Source organism: Daphnia magna, linkage group LG1, assembly GCF_020631705.1.
Source record: "Daphnia magna isolate NIES linkage group LG1, ASM2063170v1.1, whole genome shotgun sequence".
Taxonomy (NCBI): domain Eukaryota; kingdom Metazoa; phylum Arthropoda; class Branchiopoda; order Diplostraca; family Daphniidae; genus Daphnia; species Daphnia magna.
In genome coordinates, this window is record NC_059182.1 from 3160432 (window position 1) to 3181883 (window position 21452).

The window sequence follows — 21452 nt, forward strand, 5'->3', positions numbered from 1 at the left end:
GGCAGGTCGCATACTACTCAACTGCGGGCATCCACGCAATAGCGTCGCTCCGCTGCTTGTTTCCGTCGACAAAGGGAAAACCGCACATGCATAATTACAAGAGGAAAGGGAAGTACAAAACAAATGCAATCTTCCTTTTATCTTTGTTATCGCTGTTTTTTCCCTGGGCAACCGATATGTGCTGATTCTCTCCCGCTATATGATGGGGTTGCTCCGCTATAGGAGAAGTACCTCGTTAGTTGTCGTAAATTGCCGTTTCAGAAAGAAGAATCGTCACAAGTCGCTGCCCTTAATCAAATTCTTATAGTATATAGATAAGTATCACGATAGTGTGCGATATGTACGTATATATTCAACAGCGCATAGCAACCCCCACCTGAGTTTGTTTGGGTTGTTTCGTTTGTTTTCTGTTTTTTTTTCTTTAATTCTTGTTTTTCGCAACTCAGGCAATCAATTTCTGACGAAAAACGATTTATATTTTCTGTGTTACGTGTGCTGTACAAGGTCGGATTACATTTCCGCCACATCCGTGGCCACATCTAAGTTACAACGTCGCCGTTGTCGTGAATAAATCGACGCGCCCCATTTCGTTTGCGCAACGCTGCCATTCATTTTTCTTTTATTGCCCTCTATTGCTCACCGTTTTACTTGGAACGTTTTATATGTGTGCGTATTGACATTTATTGTCGCCATCTACTTTCAGCTCGATTTCGACGATAACCCAAAGTTGGCCTTCCCCGGCAACGTCCCAACTTAAAGATGCAATACATTACAACTTTAGTCGACAACCGTTTGCCTATTCTATAGTATCAAAGCAGCTATGGTTTGGGGAGTTCCTATACACATTATCAGCAACTGTTTCGCCTATAAAAATCCAGAAAAAACAAAACAAATAACAACATGATTTTTCGCGTCAACTCATAACTTGGCCGTTAAGTAATGATTGATCGTTGGCCTTGTATGACGGACCTTTCCTTTTTATTTTCCCACACTTCTTTTATTTTCTTTCTGTCGAGTTGTCACCTGCCACTTGAGTTAATCAATCAGCCGTTGAACGGTGACGGATTTTCAGCTATATCAGCAGTTTTTTGGCGGAACAGGCTGGTATATAATGACCGCCCTACTTTGAAAAAAGCATCGCCTATCATTAGCCGCACCCCACATGCCTAAACTCCCGTATGTGCATGACTGGATTGACTAGCCACGTTACGAGGTGCATAGAAATATGGAAATAGAAATAAAAGAGAGCTGCAATCACGTTCGGTTTGTTCTTTTTTTGCAAAAAAACCAGACGAGGGCAATGAAATTGCGGAAAATTTCAAATGAGGGCACACGTCACTTTAAATTATTCGACACGTAACTAAGCAAGTAAACAAAACAAACAATTTTTCGTGTTATTGGGAATGGGAATTTTGTAAACATTAGCACAATAGTTTAAAGAACTCTTCGGTCATGTCCCTCAGACATGTAAATTTGTGACTACCGAAAATTCAAATCAAACCAACTTACTGAAAAAATAGCAAAAAGAAATGCCATAAAATAAAAAGAAGAAGAACAACAACAGCAACAACAAAAAAAAACAACATTTGTTATTACCCGACATGACAGGAAACAAAAACATACACAGGCAGTCGAGCAAAAGATGTTCCCTTCTCCGCCCAAGTTGGACGTCATTTACCAGAAGGAAGGCTCTGTTTACGGCGAATGAACTGAATAGAAATATCCTGATTTCTACGTGACATCTCCAACACCCCATTCTCTGGATTGTGAACAACAACAAAAAATTCTGTATCACTATAGTCAATTCCCTGGGAAAGAACCAGGGTCCGCTGGCCATAATCCTTTTAAACCGACAAGTTACGGTACACGCCGTGAAAACTATATGTTGAAAAAAAAAATGAATAAGCTCATACATTCATTTGATTATATACGTCTGCTCGAATGTTTTGACCTTTTGTCTCTTCCAGCCTCTGTCTTTTTAGTGGTTCACGTCACACAGCCAAGAAAACTTATGAATGTGTGAAAGACGAGCGAGAGCTTTTTGCTTTGGTTAGTTGAGACTTTAGATATGGGAACAACACATGGAAAGTGGAGACGAAGAACATACCAGCGAGCGTGGTGACGTGTGAGAACACATGCGCAATGGCGTTGAAACCAAGGCTTGCCATCGTCTTCCTTTTATTTTCCTCTTTCCTTGGCCAGTTGTTCCAGCTGACGGGGAAGAGTCGGGGTTATATCCAACAGCTCGCCTCTTGTCAGCCGCAGTGATCCACCGGCAGCGTAGCGAGTTCCTGCCCGTCAAAACAGCTTCGATCATCAGCACGTACAACTGGAAATATTTTTGTTTTTGCACCAATTCATCGCTAATAGGTAAGTCAATAAACAAAACTATAATAAAGACTTTGTTTCGACAAGTATAGTTTTGCCTATAATATACTGTCAATCAAGTCATTAGATTTCTCAAATTTAGCTGATAAGGAAAACTCGTGAATCACCTTTTTTCTACTCCTTATTTATGGTAAATTGTAAATTCGATTAGTTTCAAACTGCTTGCGTGATGATTTCCCGTTCGGCAAGTTTAGCTAAAAATTTAGCATCTTAAGCTATTGAGCACTTATACCACTGTTGCGCACAGTTTTGAGCAAGTTGTTGGGTTAACTTGAAATGGGCGTTGGACCTTCTGCTCAATCACTTTGCGTTTCTTCCTGTCTGAAATTAAGGCAATTTTCTAGCCCATCACGTCAGTTCTACATGTTTTTGTGAGTTATCTTTCCACATGACCATTCCGAATTGCATCTTGTAAGCGCCATGCCTGAACTTGCCTTAAATGGGATGGTGTTGAATTCTTTTGTTATAATTTTATTGTTTGCTGCTCTCGTTGCTGGATTTTGTTTCGCCATCAGCCGGTTATCTTATATAGTTTCTTTTCCCTTCGATGCCATCGCTGATGCCATTGTGCAGGCAACAGCCGATATATACCCCACTGTCACTGTGTGCATCTTGCAATGACCGTGAACCAAATGCGTGTGATGAACGTGTGAAGAAGAGGCTGAGCGCAAACAGTGGGAAGAAAAAAGAATTTTTAAACGATGATTTGACGCTTCACGTTGATTATATTGAGAGATCTTGTATATACAATCAGCAACGGATAACCAAAAAAGGTTTGGTTGCGTCGACGGATTAATATGTAGTTTCTGCCCTATAAAGACTAATCGTCTTCTTTTCGGCAACGTCGACAGCGGAAATATCAGAAACGCGATTTCACGTCAATTATTACCAATTATTGCGACAAGGGAAATGAAACAGTGTTGTGGTAAACAATTGAAACAGGGGATTGCTTTATTATTGATCCATTGTCTAGACGAAGAGCAACCGAAAATACTTTCATCACAGAGAGCCATCCTTTTGAGGATATATAGGGAGAAGATCTTCTGCCGCCTGTCGAACTGATGCAAGCAAAGTCCTGCCTCCTGTCAACACCCGAGGAGAAAGTGAATAAACAAAAGAGAAAAGGGACCAAAATAAAAACATAACCAACAAGACTTTTCTAGAGCTTTTTTTTCCTTTACAAGCTCGGTGGTCACTGCTCCGCCTCTTTTTTTGTGTGTGTGGCAAAACGAATGAATACAACGGACAACTTCAAATAAAAGGACATCATCATGTCAGTGGGTTTTCCTGCTTGTTTCTCCTTTTTTGTTGTTGTTGATCGATTTAGTTGTTATTTCTTTGGCACACATGCACAGACAAACGCATCGATGATCACCGTTATATTGGAAACATCAAATTGATTGCTTCGGGACAGGACTATACGGAGATGTTTTTGCATAGAGTACATCACCTCTATTTATTTAGAGAAACAGAATAAAAATAGAACGAGACGATATAAAAAGCTGCGGACAAAAGATGCAACTATACAAATTGAGGGAAAGCGATTGGATTTAAAAAAACCGTAGTCTATATACTTGCTCGCCATATACAATCAACTCTGTGTATAGCATCTCATCCATGCAGAAACGGATGGGTTTTGGAAGGCCCAGTCTACTATGGATTTATTGTGTAGTGACGTGTGAAATATCCACTGCCCAGTCATACACATCATCGACCGATTTTTTTTTCGAACCACGAGCCAAATTTTACTGTTGGAGGACTTTTGAAAAATTGCAAAAAGAAGATATTTTTATTTTTTTCTTTTTGTACAGTTGTCCAACACTTTACTGAAATGCTTGTCTGGATACCAGCCAGAATGGTGGAAACTGTCTGATATGTAAACCCTACACATCGCCGATACATTTTTAAATAAGCCCCTTCGTTTGTTAGAATATAGTCTACTCCCACGGTTTTGACTCGCACGCGATACTTCAAAAATCTGATATCATTTTTTACTGTTGCCAAGATGCAACCACAAGATTACTAAAATACGTTCTATACGCTGCCTATATGTATATATATAACAAATACAACATAACTAATGGCCCCCCAACCGGAATATTGAAACGAAACTTGTTTGGCTGTTGGCGTTTCGCAACGTCACATCTTTGTGAAAGGAAAAGATACAACAAAAGAAGAAATTTATTTGAAAAAAAAAACTGAAGGCCAAGTGGAAAATCTTTGGAAAAAAATTTGTTCCCTCATCTCACTGCAAATTGTGAGAAAGAAAGTATAAATTTACAAAACTTTCTCCAAGATTAATTATTATTCTTATGGACTATAGTAGAGGCCCTATATACACTTACATCTCTCGCTGACTTTTAGGTTATTTCTTTGGTTCTAACTTGAAAATGCTGTCTGCTGAAATGTAGACGAGAACCCACATTTTTGTATAACAACAACTTTATGGATAACAACGTAAAAGAAAACATCCGACTGGCATCCGGATATAACAACTTTGAATTCAAATAGCTCTGAAAAACTATATGTAAGTCTGACGTAAACACGTAATTCATTTTCGGAATCCTCGTTGAATGTTGAATGGAAATCTTGCATAGTTTGCCATCTTTAGAATCTAGAAATAAAATCCTTAAGCCCGACTTTTTGTGTATACAAAACGTTGATCTTAAAATATTAACTTGGAATTCCATAAAACCTAACCTGCTATAGCCAAAATTAAACACTGATTCCCAATCAAAATAATAATCCCTTTAATTACGTATAGATTTTTTAATAAAATGGGATCAAAGTGTACTTTCAACGCAAGCACTTTCTCTTTCTTTCACGTTCCTTCTTCCTTCTTTCTGTGTAATTGACTTTGGCCAGCCATATCGTTTACAGGACCGGACACCTTTGCTATTCAGAGTGTCGAAAAATGATCACGAAGAATCAACGAAAGATGACAAGGAAAACAGTAGACAAGTCTTCGCTGGTCACTTATTTATTGTAATGCAGGAATACATATGAGAAGGCATATATAATAGCACGAAATTGAATGGGATATAGAGAGTTTGAAGAACTATTACCTATGATGGACGGTGGCGATTCTGACAGCAGCAAAATCGAGAAAAATGGACACAATGGGTTGCTCGGTATAGGAATGGATACGTTACATTAGACAGATTGAGGTCAACTCTTGTTAGACAAACATCAAGCTATTCTATCGCCTTTTATACCTCCTGTGAGCGTATAATATAGGATCGGTAAATCAATAATTCAAACGCTTTTCATTTTTTAAACAAATTTTTCTATGCACAGAGATTTATATTGAATACCTAAGCGATTGAGTCTAATACAGGACCTTTCCAGTCCAGTTTTATGCACAATGCCAAAGTTTTCATTACATTTTTTATATAAACCCTTCGACTATGACGTTGAGACTTTGTATTCAAATCAAAAGGTTCTCCATCTTCTGTTCCCCACCGTCTTTTTATCGGGAACTCACTCAGAAAGTAAAAGTGACTCATCCACTAAATCCATTAGTTATTCAACACTTTTAGTTTTCTTTTCTCCGATAAGAAATTGCGCACTTTATATATGTCGTAAGATTATGTGATATCTTTAGAAACTAAATTAAAGTGGCTGCTGCTGACCTGGAAGACAGGTCAGTAGTATAGCCAGCGATCATGATTTATTTTTCTGACAAGCTTATATTACGTACACTTTGAGAATGAGTTACGACTAAATGCGTTAAGAAAGTGCCGAACCTTTCGCACAAAAATAACAACGCTGATAGTTAATCGATGTCCAACTTGGATTTTTAGTTTATGAGAAAATATATATTTGCAGGAATCCCGAACTTGGCTTAAACGGTGTATTTTAAGTCATGCCGCTTGATTGCATCACACCTGTTTTGCTGAACTTAAATAGACAGCGTTACAAAAGCGCATAATCAATGATAATTCGATACACTCTGTTGGCTTACGTTCTTTGTATAGAGTCATCACGCATCAACGTAGCTAATAAACAGCTGCATGTGTCTATGCAGACTCTGAAATCGATTACATCGCCTTCATAAGTATAGACGCCGACTTTATTAATCCATCCTCCTCGAGGCCTATTACTGCCGTAGATTAGCTGCCTAAGTGGCGAGAAATAGGCTTGAGAAAACGACCATGCGCCAATAAAATTCCACTTTACTTTTCGTATGGTATTTTCTCAAGGCAATTCTTAGAGAAAAAATTCGCCCCTTAAGTTATACGTCGAAATCGTAAAAAAACAGAATAGCGGTGCTGGCTTTGTGTATACGACGTCTATATGAGGGAAAGGGCTGGCATTTAAAATAAAATTCCAGGGCAATGATTAACGCGCATTTCGTTCGCCAATTGCATCGTCAATGACGCCTGAGTAGTTACCGACATGAGCGCCAAAAAGGCTTCATAAAAAAAAAACAAGAGTTAAAGTATAGTTAATTTTTGTATGGGAATTAGCACAAGTTTGGAGAAACCACATCAGCTGGTGGCCAGCTGACGTTAAGCCTTGCAATCCAGCAGCTCTATAAATAGTAACATACGAAATAAATTTGTAAATAATTTGAAATATTCAAGTTCCTCCCAATGCAGCATTAACAACATAACAGCAAAATAAGACTTTTGAATTGAGCTATATTTTAAGTTTTCAATGCGGATGGCGAAAGAAATAACATGTGCCCGAGATTGCTGTAAAATATACACAAAGAATAGAACGGCCGCGATTGTCAACAGTGTGTCCCTTTGGCACTGTTCTCTATTTCAGATTTCCTGTCTGTGATCCCACTTGATAGGATCGACTTTTTCCTAAACTCTTTATATATATATCCTTGTTCAAGAAACGACAATGGAAGAAGTTTACTTGGTTAAGAAAACAAACGATCGTGCCCTTTAGTTGTATATATACTGTGGACAGACGGTGGCAACGGCGTCGATGGCGCCGAGACACGTCGTCCACTGAACAAATGTTTGAATTCAAGCGTCCAATCTCAGCTCCTGATGGCTCTCTTGCGATTACTTGGGTCTTCCGAGTTGTTTATAAGATCGTCAGTCTCTTAACGGGACTTCGCCAACACTCCTCCTATTGTGTGTGTGTACAAAGACACAAAAACTATCCTGGCAAGTGAGTTGAGATGAATGTTTCTGTGCAAAAGCTGCCAGATTCTATTGAAGTTTAAAAATTTCAATTCCATCAATTTTTGGATTTAGTTTTTATTTCTCCGTCTATCTTTCTCCGAAAAAAAGAAGGTCAACGTGAATGTTTTATTTGTTTTAGTTTCCCCTGTGCACCCCCTACGTATTAGACCTACGTGAAAAGCTTTTAAATGACGAGAGGGGAAAAAAAAGTAGATTGTCATGCGCTGAAACTTCCGCTTTTCTGAGAATTTCCGCGCCAACGGCAAGCAAATAAGGAATTAGGAATGCCTGTCTTCTGTTGAGTTGTGTTTAGTTTTAACTATATCTATATACCACCTTGGGTAACTGTATTTCAATTTTTCAATTATACAACTGATATAATCAGCGATAGAATATGGGGTTGTAACTCAGTGGTAGAGTGCTCGCTTCGCATGTGAGAAGTCAGGGGTTCAATCCCCCTCAACTCCATTTTTGGCATGCACAATATACAACTTGTATTTTTTGCATTCACAGCAAAGCACCAGCGAAATGCAAAACAGGGGAATACTATGGGGATATGCACTCAGTTGTTTATCCATATAGAGTTTTGTGTTGAACTTACGCGTTCATGCAAAGTCCACAGAGTTCAAAACAGAGTTCGCTAATGATACAGCGACGTTGGATGCTAAGCCACGATTTGCATACGACCCAGTATACGGCATGCATAAACGCATTATTGCTGGGCAAGAGCTGCACAATTTAGGGTGTGGCTGTCACTAGGTTCCTTGTCCCACTTCGCCATTGCCGTGAATTGCGTAAACAGCCAATGTCGAATATATTCGCACAGGATCTCAAAATTGAAGTCATTCGTAAATCTTGTGCAATTGAAGTGAACTATTTTTTGTTGGATTCAAGATTTCCGGCCACTCATTCCCAAGTGTGTCTGTATAATATGGTATACCCCGAGAATATGTCATAAAATTGCACGCGTATAATTGACGTGCTTGAAAGTAAAACGTATTATCTACACGTGTATATAAGACGATCTGAAACCAGTTTTTCTTCGGAGAAAAAGCGACGCTGAAATGAATAGAAGACGTCAATTATATTCAAAGAAAATCACAGTTTTTTCAATTACCTAAGAAACCCTGAATAAATTGTCTCCCTTTATCTGTGTGTTTTCTTTTCTCGCAGAGGTTCGCACAAAAAGGATCGAATCTTACAGAAAAACTGCAGTTGCATCAACTATATAGAATTATCAAATGGGTTGTTAAGAAACGCTTTCCCCTTTCTATTTGCATCGGGAAACCTATTACACGCATGAATGACTGTTTTTTTTTGTGGATCAAAGATCTGTCATTAATATTATTTATTTCTCTATATATTCAGACCCAACATCGTCGCAAAATTAAAAAGCTCACGTTACCTGCACTCTTACTCTGTGGCTGCTATTTATATAGATGCGTTATCATTCAATTTTCCCTTTGACTGTTAAAAGAATTATACCTGCGTTTGTTCACGCACGCGAAATTCCCGGATATAGGACACATATAAAAAGACGATGGGTAGTATAACATGAACTTTGTTAAATGATAATGAGATAGACTGAATTCGAAAACAACCGCATAACTGCCGTGATGGTTCTCGAGGCCGCAATTGAAGTAGATGATGCGTATCATGCTGGCGGGTGCTGACCGCATTGTTTCACCTTTCAACAACGTCATGCAAATTTATGCCGCATGTTTAACGTAGATATATTTTTGCGCAGCAATGCGAAACGCGCAATGGATCGTTTCTGTAAGCGACAGGCGTTGGCTTTCTAACTTTTTTTCTTTTTACATTCCCGTTTGGTTTGTTTACACCGTATAAACATTTGGCAATTTGCTAAAGTCACGAACGCTGCTGTTTCCTTGAATGTTCTGTTGAATTCATTGCGGCTGTTGGGGCACGTCGTGTGCTGCGAATGCACCAATTTCACAGCAGATCTTATTTTTTCTGTCATCCGTATTCGCACGATGATTGAAAGAATACAAAAAAGACGAGTGCTGTTTTTGCATTTTATTGACATTTCTGATTACGGTTTTTACCAGCATTTTTTATTCTGCGTTTGCAGTTGTTTGCCTCAATTGCTCTACATCCGTTTGCCATAACTTTTATTGTTCATTGTGGAAGAAAACTCCAACATGATGACCCAAATGATTAGGGGAGAATCGATATACGTTTAACGCAGCATCTTCAAAGTGCTGCAAACGTACAGCTAGATCATTACATGGAGCCTCACGAACATCAAACAAACAAATCTAGACGGTTTACGTTTGCGTTTTGATGTAGCAGAGAAAAAAGATTATTGAGCCTGGTTGAACCCTGAATATTGAGCAAGAATGGTGATAAAGCTCCCAAAGACGCCACCACTGTATATTTAGTAGTTGAAAATGATAACGTAAAGCAATCGGTTGCACGTACTGATCACGATAGAAAGACATGTACGTTAGAGCTGGATATTAGAGCTATGAAGCACTTAAAGCCGTTTGAGAAACAAAGGTGACCTATTTTCTATTATTCTAATCTTTAATACCTTTTTCTCGTTGTACTCCATGTCTTCGTGAACGTTTGGTGATGCAATGAACTTTTTGTCATCGCCAGATCTTATTCCTGTATCGCCTGACGATGTATAGTGAACCATATATACGAGGCATCAGATGGCATCAAACGATTCAAAGTGATGCCTCAATTCGAAAGGCTTTTACTTCGAGAGAATGTCTGTTGTATACTCGGGACATAAAGTAATCGAATCCACCGAAGGTGACGACATACCAATGTGACTTTTGATTTGACAAAAGGGAGGCATAAGAATAAAAAGACTATGTAACCTTGTTTCATATTTCCCCGAGAGGTATACACACCTCGGCTCTATGCATCTAACATTAAATTGTAATTCACTATTTACAGTCAATAAATCTGCGAAAAAGAGGACACTGGATTGTCATATCGACGTCATCGAGCGATCAGATTTAATTGCCAGCTGTTCTTCATCTATTCCCTTGGCTCATACTCGTCTTTACATCTAGTAGACTACTCCGGTTGTTAACCTATAGACTTGGTAAATCCGTAGCTCTGTCAAGCAAATGACGAATGAATTGGATTTCTAACGGGCAATATCGGGGGCAGTGGTTTTGCGATTTGCCGCGAAGCTTATACGACGAACAGTCACTGCTGCATAGATTAAAACTGATCCATTTTTGACAGGATCTGATGAACACCAACTTTTGCATCCCACAAATAGACTTGATATATAACGAAAACATTAGATATACCTTCGTATTTCTAACCAGCTTTTAATTCGTGACGTGTTTGATCGAGCGGCTTGTAATGGCTGTGGAATTGACCTGAAAACGTGACCATAACTGCAGAAATTGGGTCATTGCACACGTATAATCGTCCAACACAGAAGATCGCTACCGACACTTATATATATACGGAAACGATCTTAATGGACGCACAGCCATTTCCTTCTTCTTTTTGGTCCTCTCTTTCGTTTATAAAACTCCAAAAAAGCTTTTCCCTTATTACTAGAGAGATGATTCATCGTATAGGCTATATAATAATGTCCCCTCCGAGAATGTCAGATCAATAAAGACGCGGTATATATAGTTGAAACTTTGCAGCTATTTGGACAACAAGTTGACTCGTTCGACAGGTGGATAACACCTGAAGGAGCGTCGCATACTATCCAAAAAATTCAACACATCATCTGAACCTATATACTTTATAGATCTGAGTTTTTGTTCCATCATTTTCGCTTTGTGCTGTATATCGATTTCCGAAGACCAATCAGACCTAGGATATGATGTAATAGCTAACTAAGTTTACTATTGACTGTAACTGTAAAAGGAAGTAGCCTATACGTAAAAACAACTTGATTCCACTTTTTTGAAGGGGCAAGAAACTCAACGTTTAATGCAATTAACAACTCATATTGCTGCATATTTATGCATCACAAAGGGAGAGCCATTAGTAGTGCTCCAAGTCGGTATATTCTGAAATTCGATTTATTAAGAAACTAGTTAATTGAAAGACATAGTAGTGAGTAAAGAGTAAAAAAGCGAGACTCCTTTGGCTCGAAAATGATAGATCTACGTGTACATATTGACTTTCACTCTATATAGACACGAACAAAAACCCTCCGTCGAAATCGAATTTTCTTTGTTTTCGTGTGCCTGTGCGACAACCGAACGACGATGGTATTGTATAATAAAAGTAGTGAATCAATGGTATAGGAGCTAAAAAGAAAAAAGCAATATAGAATGTCAACCAGTCCAGAAGAAAGAAAAAAAAGTTTTCGATCCTTCAACGTTTGTCCTGAGAGACGAACAAAAACAGACAAACAGATCCCATTAAAAAGAAAATCCTTTCGACATGGCGTTCAGTCCCATTTTCCTAACTATATACAAGTCTCGCACGCTTATATAGAATGAGATATTGGAAAACTGATCAAAATGTTTCTCAGAATCCAAATCCATCAGTTCACTTAAACGACAGTACGTACTGCGTTTTACTTTCTCATTCACCAATTCGTTCAAAGACTCAACATGTTCACCCCCTACACCCCATATATAGCTAATTTTGGCATGTAGGGATTTCAAACCTTGCTCTGTCAAAACTCCCAATCTAATCATAGTTCATGACAAGGGCCATGTCACACTTTTGATTATATATACGGTGATGTCGCAGTGTTTGATCTTAGCTAGCCAGACGTATATAACCAATGTTATATGCGAAAGAAAGAAGACAAATAAAGCCAGACGGGCTTGTTTGATTGCCTGTCACGACTTACCCTACTGGCATCCATCATAATTCTATGCGATTTATCTATAGCGCTAGATCTGTATATACGGAGATGCGACTGAGTCGTTACGCCTTTGTGACTGGAACAGCCTTTTCCAACCAGAGTTTGTTAACCCAGACGTACAGCATTCTAATGAATATATACAGGACATTTAAGCCGGGCATACTCACATATTAAACAACAATACTTTCAAACGTAATCCAGCTGATGGCCAGAAGGTAGAAAAAAAAACATTCAAAGTCTAAAGGCTGAATCCTGCAGCACCTTGAGGTTTGTGGAAGACACATCGAATATTCAACGGCCCTTCATTATACATCGACAACAAACAACCTTGATGTTGCCAGTCTATTCCCATATATATGCCTATACGTTCGCTTTCTTTGTTGTTTTCATAAAAGCTCCTCGTGAGCCTTGAAAAGATGAGACGCAAGCAGCAGTGCTTTGTACGTCCAAACTTTTAAGACCTTTTCATGCATAGCGTGTTGGGCGTAACTCGATTATTAAACGATCTCTATGCATTATTTATTTTTTTTCGCGTAACATCAAGGACGACATTGATTGGCGTTTTTTCTAACTCGATTTTCATAGCTAGTTGTGTATGAAGAGTCACAAGTTAAAACTATTGCCTTTCGATAATGTTCTTGAAAAGGTCTGATTCAATGACTATAGGGCTCGATATCAAACGAAATTAGACCAGCATGTTAGTAACTTTATTGGCTAAATAAAAAAAATTCTTTTTCATTCCATTCTGAAGAAAAGACTCGTAATAATCAAAATGGTTGCTGGTTACCGGTTTCCTATTATTCTGAGATAGTTGCACGGACGGTCCCGAATAGTGGATGGGAACAGCCTGTCACGCTTTTCCTCTCTTATGAAGAGACAACTCACGCAGCTCAATTCCCTTTTTTTTCTTCTCGTATGACCTTCATTTGTCCATGTAGTTCACCAGCTGTGATCAATGACAACCGAAGATTCAAAAGAAAAGAGATTGGCAAAGACTGTTGATATAGGCAATGGCTGCTTTCATTTCTGTATACATTAAAGCTACGCAATAAGATATCGTCAACGACAAGACTTCCAGACGTGACGTCATTCTTCCGTAGAAGTGAATGATACACTTAGAGGACGTTGAATCGATTTCTTCTGGCTTGTCTCTGTCTGTGAAGTCTTTTTTTTTTTGCAAATGTTTTTCGCACCACGCACAAAAGAGAATTATAACCAAACCGTCTCGTGAATTTGCGATGAAAAAAATAGGACCTCCTACTGGCCTCTTTTTGCTTCAATCACGCAATCTATCACGCAGACACTACTGAAGAGGACTTAAGGATAAATTGGGGACCAGCCATCAATCCTGGATAAGGACAGCGATGACAACGCATCTACAAGAGCCCAACTTTCTTTTTTTTCTCCGATTTCCATCTGGGATCGTTTTCATGAATAAAATGAAATAGTCTAAACACACACACACACACAAAAAGAAATCGGTATTTTAAGTGTGGTGCTTTTGACACCCCGGCTAAATTGAATGGCGCATTTGTTGTCCCTGATTCAAAGTGGGATGTGACGGATGGTCTCTCCTCAAGACATTTTTGCTGATATCTACAGAAAAAGAGAGGCCACGTTGGAGTGGAGGAACTCTTGTGAATGGAATAAGAAATGTTCCGTTTGCGCTATCCACAAAAAAAGAAGTTTGTTTCTACACATTTGTTTTGGCCGAATGGAAATCAAAACAGCTGGATGTTATCGATTGTGACGCATTTTTATTCGTGACTTCCTCGTCGCTTAATAGGCAAGACTGCTCTTCTTGCCATGTTCACAAATGATCAGCAGAACGGGATCGATCGATTGCTTTTCTACGCTCTGAATGCTTTGCGTTCCGCACGACAACAGCTGGCCGGCAACTCTCCCAATTTCAACCGGCTCGGGTCGATAATTCAAATAGCGGTGCCTGCCCGACACTGTGATCATAAGCTCCTTTTGCTTCTTGTCTATAACCCCGTGGATCTTTTGGGGTCGCTTCCATCAGCGAACGAACCACCAAGAATAGCAAAGAGACGCTATAGTTCAGCAGAGTTCGTGTTTGAATGAAAAGGGCAAAGTGGTTTTGTATATGCATAGACTCTACCATGAAATAAGCTGATGTTTTTACTTAAAACTGCGCTCTTGGATATGCCAAGTTAAAAAAAAAACGCGAGTTCCAATCTGTTCCACTTGAAATCAAGCACACGAAACAAGCGCGGCTTCGATTCACGCTCGCTAACTGCGCAAATTCTGATAAATATTATTGACAACATCTCTTTCCACAAATGCTGTTATTTCGCCACAAATCCGATTAAGATCTAAAGTACCAAAAGGTTAGATTTATGAGGAGGACAAACACAGGCTGTATTAAGAAATTTATATGCTTGACAAAAAAGGGATTTCTGGAGATCGTAGAGGCTCGTGCTAGATACGTCCAGCTTATCGTTAAACAATATAAAACAAAGTAATCTAAAAATAAATAAAGATTGTAAAAGTATAATCTATGGCGATCGCTTTTGATCGTATACTCCAATTGGCTACATATATTGCAGTGGAATCATGGAAAATACGGCACCGTGGGTCAACGACACGGGCGACGTGCCAGATTTGGTGGCCAACGATTACGAAATTCCTTTACTGGGAGCATTCCTCTTCTATTTTGTCCAGGTACAGTATATATACGTGACCGACATTTCTTCTTTTTACTGTTCGTCATAATAATTGGATTGGTTGGGCATCAAAGTGTTTGTACGGCACCGTCTTTGTTGTCGGACTGTTGGGTAACACTCTCGTTATCTACGTCGTTCTCCGCTACACCAAAATGCAGACAGTCACCAATTTGTACATTTTAAATTTGGCCGTGGCCGACGAATGCTTCCTGATTGGCATACCCTTCATAATGACGACCATGGGACTAGGATACTGGCCCTTCGGTAACGTCATGTGCAAGGTAAAATGAAGTGCAACCATCAAAACGGACCGAATTAATTATTCAAATTGTCCTTCTTCATTATGGAACAGATTTACATGACGACCACGTCAGTTAACCAGTTCACCAGCTCTTTGCTTTTAACGGTGATGAGCGCCGATCGCTACATAGCCGTCTGCCATCCGATCGATTCATCCACATTCCGGACGCCCTTCATCGCTAAAGTAAGTCCATTTCTTTTATCTTGCGACGAAGAGCAGCCGAATAGTTTTATAGCGACTCGTTAGGATAACTTTTTAAGTCAATTTCTGCAGCTAACAAAACTTTACTCATCGTACTGTATATTGATCACGTTGTTGTATATATACGGTTATTCCGGAGTGTATAATCAAACGCTACCAAATTCCGACCTTCGCAGCATATTTAAATGCACAAAAAACAGACAACAGGGTATAAGGCAATGGTTTGCATAGGATATACTGTTATCTTGATAGAGGGCAATCGATTTACGCATCAAACGTTTCCCGGAGTCTAATACACGATGCGTCTCTGTTGACATGTTAATCTAATTAGAATGTTTTATTTCTTTTGCAAAACCATTGGTGCTTATATTGCTGCTGACAATCCTATACACATGGATGTCCAACGCGTTCCAAATCTTTTCTTTTTCAATATTTCTTTATAGGATGAAATTTAAAATCTATTTGTGTGTGTGTGTGTGTGGAAGGAACGGTTCTATGCCTTCCGGATACAATTAATGGACATTTTTTTCCTATTGTACAGCAGCCAGTTCTGATTTGTGTCGTCTTTTGTCAAGCTCGTCCATCTCCGATTTTTTCCTATTTTGAGCCACTGCATTCATTGTGTGGCCATGGCATGTAGGGTTGGATGTATATATGGGTGATGTATGAGACGTCCGGTATGTTGTGCATTGAAAAGAGGAAGAAAAAAAAAATCCACACATAAAAACACATTCGTTTCTACATGAAAAGAATTTGGTCAATATTACAACAACCGTATACGATTAATCGTGCAGCAAGAAATCCAATCACGTCAGTAGAAAACCTGAAAGGATTCGTTTGTCATTCTGTTTATAACATTGTAACGAATGTTGCGCTCAGCAGTAAAAAAAATCCAAAGCTATATAATTCTCGACCATAAACTCAACTTGGAATTCATTTTCCATACCACCGTAGACTACCTCGTTTTTTTTTTTTTAACCCCCTACGAAACCACATCAGCGCATTTTTTATGTTCCCACTGGGTGGCTGAGTTGGCCGTATTTTTGGAAATAGATGTTTGAAAATTGGGCTGAACTATACAGACTGAAGAAATCTATATGATAAATGGGCTAATCAACCGAGTTGCCCTACAGTTCTCTAGCATTTGTTTTTATGTCTTTCATGTGCTTGAGTTCTCTGAAACAAACACACACACACAAAGAAAAACTCTTGATCCATGCATTTGGCTTTTACGCTTTTTGGCTGCTTGGTGTGTTCTCTCGGGCTAGGCGGAAAACCGGACGTGACGAACAGTGTAAAGTTTCCGGCTGTCACGTGCCAAAGTTGTTCGTGTCCGTGACAGCGGGGTACTATAACTACAAGACTATAGCCTCATTTCATTGAGATCCAAGGGTCTTTTACTTTAAGTACACTCAAGTTGATTTTTATAGACACCGGGATGTTCGTTCAATCGAAAGAGAATAAGAACGAATTTCAATTGAACCCGCTGACTTGTTATTAATTTTTATGATATTTGACAGGTGGTATCGATGACGACTTGGGGCATATCGTTCCTCATGATTGTGCCAATATTCCTGTACGCCCACACTCAGCAAGTCCATTCGGACTGGGCCGTCGGCAGCCTCAATGATTCTCGCGTAATCGACACTCTGTACTGGTCTAATGGCTCGGCCACGACGATCGCTTCATGGATGAAGAATCACACGAGAGTCACGTCATCTTTGGCCGTCGAAAATGGCGCTGAAGACGCACTCGAAGTCCACATGACCAGCCCTATAGTCAGCTGCAATATTTACTGGCCCGAAAATGAGTACATGAACGGACAGGCCGCTTTCACGCTCTACACATTCACGTTAGCGTTCGCCATTCCACTCATCCTCATCTTGGTGTTTTACATCTTAGTCATTAGGAAATTAAAGGTAGGCAAAAACAAATAATTCGTTTGTCGCTTTTAATGCAGCATTTAAATGGTAACAAATTACATCAGACGGTAGGGCCGACGAATAAGTCAAAAGAGAAGCGGCGATCCCATCGCAAAGTGACTCGACTAGTCCTAACTGTCGTCACGGTCTACGTTCTCTGCTGGTTACCTTATTGGGTTTCGCAAGTGTCGCTTATTTTCACGCCACCGAAAGCGTCACAGTCGCCCTACATCGTGGCTATTTTCTTGCTGGCCGGTTGCCTAGGTTACTCCAATTCGGCCGTCAATCCAATACTTTACGCCTTTCTGTCCGACAACTTTAAAAAAAGCTTCATGAAGGTTAGTCCATATGAAATGAAATTAGAATTTTTCTTATTAAATGCTGTATTCATCGATCAAGGCGTGCACCTGCGCTGAGCGTAGGGACGTCAATAAAGCGCTGACGGGCGAGAACAGCGTGTTTACCCGACGTGGACGAAATTCTGAACGCGGATTTGGCCATAACGATTCCCGTTCGCGAATCCCACCAATGTCTGGGAACGTGGGTCGTTCGATCGCCCCGCAGGAAACAGTCGAGTTATCGAATCCCGTGCTCGCAACTATTCAACAAGAAGTTTGCGCCTCTTCTACGATCGTCGTCAACCGAACAGATGAAGACGTGTGTGACAGCAGCGGAGGTGATGATGTCCAGATCGTCATCAAGGGCTCCATCAAGTTGGACGGGTCTTTCACGAAAAGCCAAAACTCGACCAAATCCGATGGTAAACAAGGTACACAATGTCCAATCCTGACAATCTGCGGTACACTTGAGTAACTTGGATTGTCATTTGCTGAGTTTGCCTATTGAACGAAATAGCCGCACGAATCACGCACATTTTTCAAATCACCGCTTTTATGCTTATCACTACATTTCAGATGAAAAAATCAGTACGCCAGTTTTATCTACACGGTTTCATTTCGTTCACTCTCGAATTCTATATTGCGAATGTGATTGCGAATGACGCACGAACGTGATTAAGAATACGCTTTTTATTTCTCCCATGCGTGCTGGCACACATATAGGAACGATCGCTTCGTCTCGAACGGTTGATTCAGTCGTTTCCTGCCAACATAACGTCCGAGTTAACGGATCAAGTCACGTTCTGCACAGCGACCTCTAACTCGAAGAATCTGCAAAAGCAACGCGCGATTGAATTGATTCAAATTCTTTGGTTATTTTCGTCTTTGTTAGCATCCGTTTCACTGCAAATTATCAGCAATGTATAAAATGAATAGCGATCCCACCATCACCAATCTACAAACAAATTTCGGGTGGCATGTCCGACCAAACATTTTCGTGCATCACTTGACACTCGAAATGATATTCGCTTGAATGGTTCATCTGTAAATAGCGTCTAACTTTATTATACTTCATTTTGCCGCGCATGTCGAGTCGTTTTCATTGGTCACGCCGAATGTAAATATCCCACGTCTTTTCTTTTAATCGCTACTTGTTTACCTGTTTTATGGTTATATTGATCTTCTGTTTGCCTCATTAAACAAGCCCGCTTGATTACTTCACCCGTTCGTTTCCCACACACATTGGCCATCATCAACGGATTTATCGACAACCACGACATTTTGATAACGCAAACTGAGTCCATGTCGTGATTGCCGAAAAACCAATCATTGCAACTGCTTCGGAAATGAATCGAACACCCACCATTTCCTACAGTTTCTACAGCCAAAGCACAAACACATTTTTTAAAAGGCACTTGATGTCCGATGGCCTCCGTTGAACTAGTCGAACGTGCAGCGTGTACGTCCCAACTGAGCCCGTAAAACGTACACGCATGCAGTTGATCTCATGGTTTATCGGCATCTCTCCGTGCAGCTACCCAAAACTTTCAATCGTTTGTTTGTCGTGTACTTCTTTATTTTCGTGCGAAAACGGTATATACGTACAAATAAATGGCCCCCCTCCAATTGTCGAACGTTTCCCTATTGCACTTTTGTGTACGCGTTGTTAATGTTTTTTAATGTTTCGTTTTCGGCTACGAGGATATTGGCTACCTAATACATCAGTACCTAATGCCCAGCTGTATGTGGTGTAATTGCTTTGAATTTATCATCTTTGGCGCACGCAATTTATTTCACCGATATTCCAACGGTTCATAATAGGACGGTATACAACTTCTCTGGGGTACTTTTCTGTTTAGACAACATCACAGATGTGTTTTTGTCTTGTTTTTTTATTGAAATAATACCGTCTGTTTGAAGTACATCGGTCCAACATTCAAATTAGCAGAATGAAAAGCTGCAGTTGCAGGAGGAGAGAAGCGATCCTTAAATAATAGCTTGTGCTGGGATATCAATGCAAATAAAGAAAGAGTTCCTCAAATAAGGGCACACAAAGAGGCTTATTCGTTTACGTGACCTTATCGCCTGCCATTCTCTGCTAATTAAACAAACTATTCCTCTACTGAAACTATGCCAGAAAGAAAATAAAAAAGAATAGCTCATGCCCTTGATCAGATTTTGTGTTGCTGCCATTTCCCGCACGTGTGGGATGTTTCGTTACTCGCTCCTTGTTTGCGCAAAGCAAATTGATCCTAGTGCAACTATTCCCGGGATCAATTCGATTTCTCTCCATCCGCTGTCGTGCATTCGCGGAATTTATATTCTCTCACTGGAGCGATGAGAGAGAGAGAGAAAGCCTCCGAGCACGATTGGTAGGATCTATCGACTTTGTACATAGTGCTCGTCAATCTCAGTAATTTTTTATTTTACTTGTCGGCCCGTTTTATTTTGTTGTTTTCTTTCGTTCATCGACCTTTGAAGCCCACGAGAGCTCCGTTTATTCCGATGCAGAAACCAATCGCTTTCGCTATTTTCTCTTTTTCTTTGTAAATCAGAAATGAAATGCTGATCCTTGGTCTCTTGTACTTGCTGCTAGGGAATAAAGCTTGTGTATGGCTTCGATTCGGAATTGTTTACCAGTTTTGGTCAAATTACCAAGAGGAACATTGTAAGGCTAGTCACACAGCTTAGGTAGAAGAATCCTGCTTCCGAATCAAAGAATCTTATTAAATTTTTTTAGTTTAAACACAACTGGAGCACGATGCAAAAAAATTCAGTCCCGTTTCTCAGCTGGGATCATTTCCATAATTCACGAGCAAAGAAAGCGGTGGACGTGAACGTTTAACTGAACAGACTTTAACATAATCTTCGTTAACCGAATGTTCAACTAGTTAAAACGATTTCTCCGCGACAACAATTTGAAGGTATCCAAGTAGCAAAATTATTTTTAAAAGGAAAAATTGGCAATTTCAAGCCAGATAGTTGCTGATTAAACTGTCCCACTTGAGTAGGGCACGCGGATTGAGATCGATGATCCCGGGACACAGAAAATAGTAATAACCATAAATTATACTGTATAATGTAGCTTGGTAGACGTGCCTGACGCCTCCATGCATTGCAACCTGTGACGTCAAGATCGAGAAAAAGTGAGGGCTGCAGGGTCGTAAACCTTCGTCTTCCAATTGTTGTCCCCCGACAAAAGTAAAGCCACGTCACTGAAAAATATATATACAAAGCTAACCTTTTTTCTTGGTTTCTTCTCGATCGTTATTTTCCTCTCATCGGACGCCAAGAGTCAATTAAAGTACGGAGAAAGGCAATAGAACGACGAAATGTGTATTTCCTTGGCAACGAAAAAGATTAGGGTAGGCTTCGTGACATTTTGTTGCTCTTGTTTCATTTGTTTTGCTCTCAAGTGTTTCGACATTTTGTTAGGTAGTTTTAACAAATCGATACCGGTATTCTACTTTAGAATGAGCACTTGTTTGATCGATCGGCTGAATGACTGTGATCACGAAAGAAAGACAGTTTCTAACATGTGAGTGGGTTCTGGAAGGTTCTCCTGCTCTGAACGAAGGGAGTGTAGTAGCCATAACGATTTAACCAATCGGCAATCATTTAAACTTGGAGAGAAAACACGTAT

At 39.8% G+C, this 21452-nt stretch overlaps 1 protein-coding gene and 1 non-coding gene across 3 annotated transcripts; both read left to right on the plus strand.

Annotated features, from left to right (window-relative positions):
* The first annotated feature begins 2217 nt into the window (after positions 1–2217).
* Positions 2218–19553, plus strand: LOC116923677 (somatostatin receptor type 5). Of its 2 annotated transcripts, none has more exons than XM_032930182.2 (8): positions 2218–2370; positions 14931–15045; positions 15122–15328; positions 15400–15531; positions 17070–17468; positions 17537–17809; positions 17871–18240; positions 18533–19553. In XM_032930182.2, the coding sequence occupies exons 2-8, from the start codon at positions 14938–14940 to the stop codon at positions 18628–18630; spliced, it is 1587 nt and encodes a 528-aa protein (XP_032786073.1). In that variant the 5' UTR covers positions 2218–2370; positions 14931–14937; the 3' UTR covers positions 18631–19553. The 2 variants fall into 2 exon arrangements, with proteins under 2 accessions (XP_032786073.1, XP_032786081.1); XM_032930190.2 differs by having other exon boundaries at positions 17871–18231.
* On the plus strand, positions 7929–8000 carry Trnaa-cgc. Its single transcript has one exon. It is a non-coding gene; the product is annotated as a tRNA-Ala (tRNA).
* Positions 19554–21452: the final 1899 nt, after the last annotated feature.

What these genes read in the sequence shown, in the direction of transcription:
- LOC116923677 (XM_032930182.2), top strand. Translation starts at nt 14,938, where the DNA reads ATGGAAAATACGGCACCGTGGGTCAACGACACGGGCGACGTGCCAGAT. An exon ending in TCGGTAACGTCATGTGCAAG is followed by an intron (nt 15,329 to 15,399) that starts GTAAAATGAAGT and finishes ATTATGGAACAG; the next exon opens with ATTTACATGACGACCACGTC. An exon ending in TTAAAAAAAGCTTCATGAAG is followed by an intron (nt 17,810 to 17,870) that starts GTTAGTCCATAT and finishes TCATCGATCAAG; the next exon opens with GCGTGCACCTGCGCTGAGCG.